Source organism: Fomitiporia mediterranea (assembly GCF_000271605.1).
Source record: "Fomitiporia mediterranea MF3/22 unplaced genomic scaffold FOMMEscaffold_1, whole genome shotgun sequence".
In the NCBI taxonomy this organism is placed as follows: domain Eukaryota; kingdom Fungi; phylum Basidiomycota; class Agaricomycetes; order Hymenochaetales; family Hymenochaetaceae; genus Fomitiporia; species Fomitiporia mediterranea.
Window position 1 is genome coordinate 8,555,732 of NW_006760386.1, and position 11,717 is coordinate 8,567,448.

General features: G+C 34.0%; 2 protein-coding genes across 2 annotated transcripts; both read left to right on the forward strand.

The window, feature by feature from the left end:
* Positions 1-3,069: 3,069 nt before the first annotated feature.
* FOMMEDRAFT_74206 (uncharacterized protein) lies at positions 3,070-4,058 on the forward strand (the record flags this gene model as incomplete). Its single annotated transcript, XM_007262293.1, has 4 exons — positions 3,070-3,370; positions 3,405-3,582; positions 3,637-3,789; positions 3,845-4,058. 4 exons carry the CDS (start codon positions 3,070-3,072, stop codon positions 4,056-4,058), a joined length of 846 nt encoding a protein of 281 aa, XP_007262355.1.
* A 1,150-nt stretch (positions 4,059-5,208) lies between these two features.
* Positions 5,209-6,285, forward strand: FOMMEDRAFT_151259 (kinase-like protein; the record flags this gene model as incomplete). The annotated part of the gene is made up of 5 exons (XM_007262294.1): positions 5,209-5,595; positions 5,662-5,795; positions 5,861-5,920; positions 5,984-6,067; positions 6,123-6,285. The coding sequence occupies 5 exons, from the start codon at positions 5,209-5,211 to the stop codon at positions 6,283-6,285; spliced, it is 828 nt and encodes a 275-aa protein (XP_007262356.1).
* Positions 6,286-11,717: the final 5,432 nt, after the last annotated feature.

An 11,717-nucleotide genomic window follows, 5' to 3' on the forward strand; every position in this document is an offset into this window, starting at 1 on the left:
AGTTGTATAGACTCTCTCAGAAGCTTATTCATGATTACAGACTACAATTTGAGTTGAAATTCATATAGGACTTGTATGTACTTCTTAGAATTCAAGGGAACCCTTCTACTGTCTATCACCTACAGACTGACAGTTAAATTGAGTGAGTCAATCAGGAGATTGAGCTCTACCTCCAGATGTTCATCAATCATTAACAATCAGATTGGTCTAAATAGCTAGCTCTGGCAGAATTTGTGTACAATAACTAACAACACTCTACAACAGGACAGTCTCTGTTCTTCCTCAATCATGAGAGACATCTGTACTAGAGGACAGTTCTGAACTGGAATGGCAGTTCTGAATCTGTAACAGACTTTGTAGAATGGATGTACAGAACCAGGGAGGACACATGAGCTCTTTTGGAAAAGGTAGCACAGGTTATAAAGTAGAACTATAATTGGAAGAGGTCTACAGCTAAGGATTACCAGCCTGGTGACAAAGTTATACTGGAAGCTACTAACCTGACTACAGATCACCTAATGAAGAAGTTGGACAACAAGTGCTTCAGACCCTTTGTTATTAAAAAGAAGGTTAGCACCTCTGTCTACAAACTCCAACTTCTAGCAACATGGAAGCACATACACCTAGTGTTTAACAAGGTTCTACTGTCTCAATACTATGATCCAGGTTTTCCTTCACAACAAAGACCCCTACTACTTCTACTAGAACTCATTAGTTCTGAACTAGAATACAAAGTAGAGTACATAGTAGATGCTAAGCTAGTGTACAGAAAGCTCAAGTTCCTTATCCACTAGAAGGGATACCTAGTTGAAGGACACACTTGGGAACCTGCTAAGAATCTCACCCATACTACTAAGGCAATTCAAAACTTCTATCAACTTCATCCAGGTGCTCTATATCAACTCTGCCTCACAGATTTCCAAACCCTACTGTTCTAACCTATGCCTGAGCTGCTAACCAAGCCTAATGCTCACTAATCAGGATGATTGGTTTTAGAGGGGGGGTAATGTTACAGTTCTCTACTCCCATACCTTCAGTTCTAAGGGTTCTACACCCTTCTGTACTAGAACTCAGGACTTCTGTCCCTCAGGAGTACTGTCTATAGACTATATACATACTGACTCTTACTACTACCCTTCCTTGCTTCATCATTCCATTCCTTTGACCACCCTTTCATTCTTTGTATCATTCTATAGTCTCTTACCCTTTACCCATCCCTTCATTCTTTGTACCTTTATCTTTAACATTCCTTTCTTTCATTCTTTGTGGCTTATCATTCTTAGTGGCTCATACTCCCTGAGTACTCTTGTGTAGTTTAGTATATATAGGTGTATGAGATCAGACTGGTCCTGTAGTCTTGATCTTGTCTACTCTAGGTAGTCCTGTACTCTTAGGCTCACTCTATATACTCTACTCTTGTCTCACTCTCTCTCTCTGCCTGTTCCACAAGTTCTGACTACATTCTGGTGCTTACATTCTGTATTTCTGTTATGTAGGATAGTTGTAGCCTGGGTCCCCTTGCCAAGCCTTCAGGTCCCCTCTACACTGTCACTGACAGTACACTGACATATTAACACACTATTAGACCAGAGAATTTCTTTTTAAAGGAAGCATACACTGATGATTCTCCTTGTACCAACAACAGACTACTACTTGGAGACTTTGGATTGTGCATGTAATATCATTCACTAAAACACTACATTAATGACTTAAGTTTCTTTCAGTGCAACTCAACTTCAAGAAGATCTGAGGATGAACCTTGTTGTTGGATCTGCTGATTATATGGCCCCAGAAATGGTTAGTCTTTATTATATACAGTATATTCAAGCAGATGGGTACAAGAATATGTTTTACACAAAAGGTGTTGACATCTGGTCCCTAGGGTAGGTTCAATACTTTCAGACCACCTATATGCACAACATACGTTAACAATTTACAGAGCAACAGCATTTATACTCCTTTATGGAAGAAGGATATATGGCAGCATTGTAGTCAAAAAGGAGCATCAGGAGACGAAAGTGCACGAAATCAATGCTGCACTAATGATAACTAATGATCAAATTGAGCAAGTTCCTTGTATAAAGGAGGAAAGCACATCAGATAGAGGTAAAAATGATATCACATTAATTGCGGACCTGGTGATAACCCGCAATGAACAACATGTAGGAATAGAGTTTGTGCTCGCATGTTTACGCGTAAAACCGGGCGACAGAAAATCTGCACAAGAACTTATCGAAATAGCAGACAAGGCCAGAAGAAAGCTCCGTTATATTATACATACCTGCATAACTAAAAGCGTTTGTAGTGGTACACGGAACAAGCAAGTCAGCATGGTCTTGATAAATACTAGGACTTTAACGCATTGGAGAAATGGAAGAAGGGAATTCGAATGGTGAATATGTGTACGATGCCGAAAAAGAGGCACAGGCACAGCAATATTCTAAAGTTTTTCAGAAGGAAGTGAGTGCAGTGAGTGGGTCTCTCTGGGCAAGTGATAACAATAGTAGACATATGCATGTTAGTTTTTGGGACTGGGTTGTGTTTGCATACGTATTTGAGTATTTGAAAGATGACCCAAAAGTTATAAGGTTCGAGACCTATAGCATTAGTAATATACTCTGCTGGGGGGGGATATGATCAGCTGAGAAATTGGAAATGATGAGAGCGATTACAGGTGAAGAGAAGATGGGGCGTTTAATGAAAAGGGAACGTGTAGACCACGACGAGTAGATTGATCCCTGGTATAAATGCAGGGCAGTCGTCTCCCCTACGCACGATATACAAGGAGACACACTGAAAATGAAGGGCCCAATACGCAAGTTCTCGATCGATCTGCTGAGTCCTGGTCGACGCAAGTCGATTGATAAACAGGAGCCAACTCGAGAGCGGTCAAGCAGCGTCGACCGCTGGAGATCCATACCGCGACTGTTTTCCCACGCTCACGCACGACTGCGTGTCACACCGCGCTCGTCGTCTCTCGACCTCACTCAACACTCTCAACAACAGGCTGCTGGCCCGCCCTCGCCTGACAACTCGTCCTCGGTCAGCCTCAGCCTCAGCGCCAGTGCCATGTCCGACTTTCTTTCGCGTGAGAATGAGCTCCTTGGGGGTAGCTTTTCACCGCCTGCTGGTGTCTCTTCCACAGGCGGCGTTGGCGACATAGACTTGGATGCAGCTGCTTCTGCGTTCCCCGATATCTCGCTCGACGGGTCGGGTGACATCCCCATCACCGCACCTACCCACGGAAGCATACAACCGACGTCTAATGGACTGGACTTTGGTGATTTTGAGACGCCCGCTCCTGTAAGGGAAGTTAAGGTGACGGGCGATGACGAGATTGAACGCTTTGAAGACCAGTTTCCTGATATTGGTGGAGGTACTCCGGTAAGTCAGAAGACGCATAGTAAATAGATACTATGAGCTCAGCTGCCATTGCAAACAGCCAGCGGCTTCGCCTATTCCTCAGCAACCTACGTTTGGTGCACCGCCTCCGTTTGCTCCGCGTCCTCAGCCATCAGCACTTGCGTCAACGCCAATCCTTCAGCAGAATCTACAAGATGAAGACGAGCCCGAGGTAATTAGGTACCATCTTCTTCGCGTTACTGGATAAACCGGGATACTCAAACGACTGTTTAGAGCATGGCGAGAAAAGCAAGCCGAAGAGATCAAAAAACGCGACGAAGCATCTCAAGCACGACGTCAGGAGACAATTGCGAAAGCTGAGCGATCCATCGACCAGTTTTACGAGGAGTATAACGCGAAAAAGGAGCGCAACATCAAAGAAAATAAGTAAGTATTTATTGTAGAATTTGTCGTTGATTATATTCTAACTCATGTCTTGCAGGGTGCAAGAACAAGAGTACCTTGCATCGTTCGCGGATTCGCTTACTGCGGGCACAACCTGGTCGCGGATTTGCGAATATATCGACCTGCAAAACTCACAGAGCAAGACACTTGCGCGAACCGGACCCGGTACGACGGACTTGACACGGTTCAAAGAGGTGCTGTTGAGACTGAAGAGGGAGGGAGATGCTGCGCCTGGTGCTGCTGGCTACTGAAAACTCGTTTATTATACTGTAACATTTTAGTTAGTGTAGATAGTTTCGCAGAATGGATTTTTTAATCTTAATTTTTGGACTACTTTTTTGATGACGAGTGAATCCAGTACGCGTTTCGTTGCTGCCCTGCACGCTGTCCGCTGCTTTAGGCAGCCATCAACCGATGAACACATGGAGTCCGTCATTCTTAGGTCCAAATTCCTGCAGACAACACCCTCAATAACAGTTTCACTCCACGGCTGAGTCCGACAGCTCGTCCGCTTCCTATTTGTTCAAATAAGTAACCAGCCGGGTAGTGCAACACCAGTCCGCCTATATCCAAAAGAGACGGAAAGGGTGCCACAATCGCAGCTTAGACGAGGGCTGGGCCGTATTGCTTATCTTCTTCCCTCGTTCCTGTGTCCTGAATAACCAATACGAGGCTCCTCTGCCCGCAAGACCATTGCACTCGCAAAATCAGAACGCAAACCTGCACTCATTTGCTGTTGGTCTACTCCCGGTTTCCTCGGATGTATCGTTGAGCATGTCGTTCGCGATTGGAAAGCTGATTTCTTTCTTGCTTTGCATCGTCTAGTCCCGTGCGAGCTCCGAAGCTTATCGTGCATTTATTAGGGCCATTTAAGTTCAGAAATATTATGCGTGACTTACTCTATGCAGTAACTGCTAGATCAATGTTTGGACAAGTAATTTTGTTATATTCCTGATATTCAGCTTACCAAACATAATATAGAGGTGATTTTGTCTAAAGATGGAACATACTTACTAGTAAATAAATTTAATAGGTTTCTTCATGACAATATTAATGGTCTGTACCAGAAGCCAAGCTACCACAGATGGCAGAACCAGCAGAACTAAGTAGGCCATTTTTGATTTATATAGTAAAGTGTTAGCTTCTTGCATAGTGCATAGTTGAGGCTTCTATCCTTTTGGGTATAACAGTTTTGCAATTATATTCACCTTATAAGCCAGCTAAACAACTGTACACAAAGAATTTACATCTGATAACCCTGTTTCTGCTTCTACACTAACTACTTAGTACTGGAACAGTTGTACACACATGTCACATGGATCCAAATTTTCGAAGGGAAATTATCTGCCATTACAAGACTTGAGACCTTTGTTCCGAGATTCAAAAGCAAAAGAATGTCAAATGTTTCATTCGAACTGGTTTCGTGCAAAAGGACGATGGGGCCGAGAAAAAACATGGAAATTTGAGCGGATAGAGATGCTTGGTAGTGGGAGCTCTGCTATTGTTTGGGTGAGCTATAAATCCTCGTTTCCCATTTCTTCTCTGCGTTTGAAGCAATGGGCCAATGGCATCTCCGAGTCGACTTTGACTGACTTTGACTATACTATACTACAGGTTATAAAACGAAATGACCTTGGGGAAGGAAACCCGAGAGAATTCGTTGCCAAAGTTGTTAACAAGATATACTGCACTAGTGGCAAGTTGTGGAGTCATGAGGAGCTGAAATACATTGAGCAGGATGTGAAGAATGAAGCCAGTTTGCTGGCGAGAATGCGTCATAAGAATGTGGTGTGTTATATTTGTTACTTACTATAAATACAAACGGTACGTATGAAAACTACTAATAATTGAAAGTTGATGTGCTACGGAGCATTCGAGAACACTACAGAATGGGTGCTTGTCTTTGAATATGCAAGAGGCGGAGAACTCCTCCATCGCCTGAAGAAGGTCAAATACTTCAACGAGCATTGCGTTGTTCACTACGTGAGGTGTGATTATAATTTATATTACTCATTAATATTTCAACGATGCTGTACTAAATACTGAACTAAAGACAGATGGTCGATGCAGTTGCTTACATTCATTCCTTAGGTATCGTGCACAGAGATCTGAAGTGAGTTCATTGGACTGCAAGATTAGAGATACATTGATACATCAGCATTACTGTAATTGTCAGACCGCAGAATTTCTTTATAAAGCAGGCATACACAGATGATTCTCCCTGCACTAATGACCGAATTCTACTTGGAGACTTTGAAATGTACGTAAATCAATATTTACTGCTTAGCTGTTTTAATAACTCGAGTCATGTCCAGTGCAACCCAGCTTGAAGGAGACATAAGAATGAAGCGTTTCTGCGGATCTTTGGGGTATATAGCACCAGAACTGGCACGACTTTATGTAAAGCAGGTTTTCAAAGAAGACGGGTACGAAAAAGCATCATATTCGAAATCAGTTGACATCTGGTCCTTAGGGTAAGCTCAGATTCCTGAGGTTCACTACGGATACAATACATACTTCGATATTGTTTAGAGCAACAGCATTCTTGCTCCTTTATGGAAGTAGGATCTATAACCACATTGCAGTTGAAGACAAAGATCGAAAGACTAGATTTTGTGAGATAAATGCAGGACTAGTGATAACTGACAACCACATCGAGACAATTTCTTGTATGAAGGAGAAAAGCACGTCTGAAAAGGGTAAGACAATTTTACATTAATGATGCTCATAATATTACTATCTGATGATGAATGCCTCATGTAGGAATAGCATTTTTGTGTTCAAGTTTGTGTGTGAACCCTGAAACAAGAAAAACTGCAAATGACCTGGTGGAAATAGCCAACAAGGTCAGAACAGAGTCTGATTGACTAACATATGGATACGTGGTCTAAAACATTTTAACATAGTGGCACGCAGAGCAAGCAGAGCAGCATAACCTTACATACTGGGACTTTGACACAATGAAGGCATGGAGAAGAGCACTGGTAGTGGTGGAAACAGCTGTGGTGTTGAATGCTACAATTCGAAAAAGGCATAATGAGAAGTGTCGGGACAGTGGTATTTCAACTCTTTTTGGAAAGAGAGGTTTCACTAAGTTTTAAGAAATGTCAAAGGTTGTAAAGCAGAACTTACACAGGAAGTTACAACAGAACAAATGATGCTTGTGATAGTACTATTAAACATATTTCTCTGATTACATTGTATTGAGTGCACAACTAGTTATTTACCTGCAAATGCATAGTTTAATACTTACAAATAGTAGTAGTCAGGCTTGAGGATTGATACTCTTTCTATGATTGGCTAAGGCAAATAAGATCAACAGAGAGATTGAACACAGATGAAGAGTTCAGAAGTAAGGATAGTATAGTTATTAAAAGGAACATATATACTATAACAAATATTTCAATTCCTTTATTTATGCAAGCACAAATGTAGCTGTCTTCCTACTACTAATACATATATGCACTAATAATGAAAGGACTAATATACTGGTTATTGTTTGAGCTGTTGAGTCATAGAAAACATAGTTTGATTAATAAACAGTATCCTACAAGTAGAGAGTAGGCAAGCAGTGTTGACTGCTTCAGACTTCCCCTTACAAGAGAGAACACTTCTTAAGACTAGTACTAGCTCTCTACAAGTGTTCCTTACAAGCAGAGTTAGTAATGTAGACATTAGTACAGCTGTCTCTGTATTTCTCAATATTCTACTTAAAGAACACTAACTACTTAAAGTTTTAAAGATTATATAGTATTACAACATTTAGAGTTGTAGAATGTACTTAGTATTGTAATACTTTATCTAATTAACTCTAATAAGCTATATATTTAGTAGTAAAAATTGACTGAACAGTAGAAATAGTATTATTATAATATCTGGTTTTATGTTATAATTTTTAGCATGTATTACTTCTAATGTATTTAATTACAACTATTATATTTCTCTTATAGTATAGTAGACATATTAGAATAAAATACACAAACAAATTTGTCTCATATTCTAAACCATATTCTTATTGTCTAATTAGAGGCCTGCTTCAGAATATTGTTTAGTATATAGTGTGAATATACTTGTTTGTTATATTTTAATATGTCTACTGTATAGGTTATATTTATAGAGCTGTATATAAAAATTATGAAAATAGAGATTAGTGAATTTGTATATTCTAATTTGTCAAAACTGAACTAATAGCAATATTCATTATAACTTGCTTATAGTGTTTTTCATAAATATTGTTATGTGTGAAAATTATATAATTTTTGTCATATTAAGTATTAAAACACAAAAAACACTAGATCTCAATTAAAACTCAATGAAAATGGATAATTTAACTTGCTAAATTCATGATTTTAAAACTACTTCTATATTCAAACAAGAATAGTAAGAAATGAGTCTAAATTGAGTAAGATATAGTACAAAATGTGGATTTTTTATGTTTTTCTCATGTTTAATTTTTCCTTACCTTAAAACCAGACATATAAGCTTAGGAAACTGTTTATTATAGTTGAATATACTAATACTTAATTTACATACTAAATTTATTATAAATTAAGTGTTTATTCTACTTTAGTAAGAGGAGGCTAAAATGTGTAAAATTAACTATTCTTCTCTAACTCCTCTTACACTTAATAATTTTTTTTCAAGTCTATAATGTATTATTAAAATAAATAAAAGTATAATAAAGTATTTTATAATAAGTTTCATGTTTATATGTTAAGAATTGAGTTTAGAACAGAGAGGGGAAGGAAAGTACTTATAACAAAAATCTTTTCTTTGTTCTAAACTTAATTCTCAACATATAAACATGAAACTTATTATAAAATACTTTATTATACTTCTATTTATTTTAAGAATACATTATAGACTTGAAAAAAAATTATTAAGTGTAGAAGGAGTTAGAGAAGAATAGTTAATTTTACACATTTTAGCCTTCTCTTACTAAAGCAGAATAAGTACTTAATTTATAATAAATTTAGTATATAAATTAAGTATTAGTATATTTAACTATAATAAACAGTTTCCTAAACTTATATGTTTAGTTTTAAGGTAAGGAAAAATTAAACATGAGAAAAACATAAAAAATCCATATTTTATACTATATCTTACTTAATTTAGACTTATTTCTTACTATTCTTGTTTAAATATAAAAGTAGTTTTAAAATTATAAATTTAACAAGTTAAATTATCTATTTTTATTAAGTTTTAATTAAGATCTAGTGTTTTTTGTGTTTTAATACTTAATATAACAAAAATTATATAATTTTCATATATAACAATATTTATAAAAAACACTATAATATATTACTAATTCTTTAAAAAAAAAATACATATATAATACTATATAATTATATAATATAGTTAAATTATAGTTTCAAATATGTATTATTATAATTATTATATAATATAGAGTATATAAGTTGTAAGAAAGAATCCAGTTTACTCTAAAAGATTAACTTTTATTAGTTCTTAAGTTATAAGTTTAATAACTTTTTTTTTACTAAACTTTTTTTTTATTAAACTTTTTTTAAAAATTTTTAGAAAAATATTAATTAAATGTCTAGTAATACATATACAAAATTTTATAAAATTTGTACAAGAATTAAGAGAGTAATAGTAAAATACTTAGTTATAATTTATTTAATAATAGTTAAGATTAGATTATAACTTATTTTAACTCTAACCTGACTCTAATCTAATTTATTTTAATTTAACTTAGTATACTAGGTTAGGTCAGGTCAAAATTAGGTTATGTTATAGGTTAAACATTTTTCAGAATTTTCTAACTTATTTTAACCTAACCTGACCCTAACCTAACTTATAACTTAATAATTTAAATAATATAATTATATAACTCTTTATTAATATTATAAAGTAAACATTCAAAAAGGTATAAAAACAAACTACCTTTAGAGATAAAATATTAGTAGAATTATAGAATAAATATAATTATAAAATATACTTTTTTATTATAATCTTTGTACTAATTATATATTTATTAATATTAACTATATTCTCTTCTTTTTACTTATTTAAACATACTCTCTTTGTATTTTCTCTACTTAAGAGTAAATATTCTTTAATTTAGTTTTCTAACTAATAAACTTTATTTTATTATAAAGTATATAGTATTTTCTAATATAATACTAATAATAATAATAAGTAATATAATTTATAATAATAAAAGCTGTAAAACATTATAATAAAAAAAAGTACTATATAAGTACTTAATAAAGAAGAATAATAGTTAAAAATAAGTACTTATTAAACTTATTATTATTAAACAAAACACTTACTATAAAAGAGTAATTAAACAAAAATTAATATAAGTTTAGATTATAAAAGTATTATATTAGAATTTTTTAATATATACTCTTTTTGACTCAGGTTTAACTTATAACCTGACCTGACCTAACTTATTTTGACTTAACCTACTAAGTTAGACTAGGTCAGGTTATAAGTTAGGATTTTTAGAAAATTTTAGTTTAGGTCAGGTTATAGGTTAGGCTAAAAATCCTTCTAACCTAACCTAACCTGACCTAACTATTACTAAGTTTACTAACTATAATAGGGTTAATAACAGTATATCTTACTTAACAACTATAATAGATAAAAAAATACTATTAAAAAAGTTACTTATAATAAAAGTAAATATAGTTTAAATTTCTTATTTTAAATTTCCTTATTAAACACTTATTTATTATATTGTATTATTTTAGTACTTAAAGAACATACTATAAAGGGTTTAATTAGAGAGTGTACAAAACCCTTATAGTCCTTCTAATTAGGTACCTTTTAAGTTTTTCTTTCTAACTATACTTAATACTAAACTTAAATAGTAAAAAAAATTCTAAGTTAAAATAAAATAAAATAAAATAAGTATACTAAGTACTCTATATAGTAACTATACCCTCCCTACCTGTTACACTTTAAGCTTACTGTCTTATATAGTAAGTACATACTTTCCTCTATATCTTACTCAATTCTTAACTAAATTTCTTTATTATTCTTTTAAAATTAATGTAAATTTAGTTAGAACTCATTCATAACACAAATACAATATTAAATGTATTAATTACTTGTGTATTTGTGTACTATTTGATAATAAAAAATACAACAGTTTCCTCTGACTAAGATTTATAATACTCTAAACTCTTAATACTATAATAATAGTAGAGCTTATATATTTATAGTATATTTAAGAATTAAGTCTGTATAATATATACAAAGAAAGTTACACTATACTTTATATACATAATTTTGTAGTCTTATATTTATGTAACTACAGAAGTTATTAATATAAGAGGGGCTTTTTTAAATAGGTGTAGATTAGTATTAAATTATTATAAGATATAAGAGGTTTAAAATAAGAAGGTAAATTGTTATTAAGAGTATAGTACAAATATTAGAGTCTATATATCTTTACTATATGTTAGTTGTTTTATGTAATACTAGGATGTATTAGAAGGTATTATACAGTAGTATAATTTCACAAAGTTATAAGGTTGTAGCTCTTGTATTTGTTAAGATATTACATGTACAAGTTTACTACAACTCTACTTTCTTTAGACATACATTTTAAGTACTTGTATTTCTAGTTCTACAACACTCTACCCTATGAATAAGTATTTATTATAATTATACTACCATATTCAGTATTTGGATAAAGTTTTATTGAGATTACTTGAGTACTTACTAAGTTATTAATGAAACATGCTTGAAATACTTGTATTTTACTAAGTTTTCAAGATATTTCTTATATATTAATTTATAGAAGTATGTTCAGACTTTGAAACTTTATAGAAATACTATTTTCAAACATATATACAAGATAGAGCCATTAATTTTGTGAGCAGTTAGGAAGAATGTGTTGGTACTAAGTTGTATTCATAAGATGAGACAAATAAAACTAG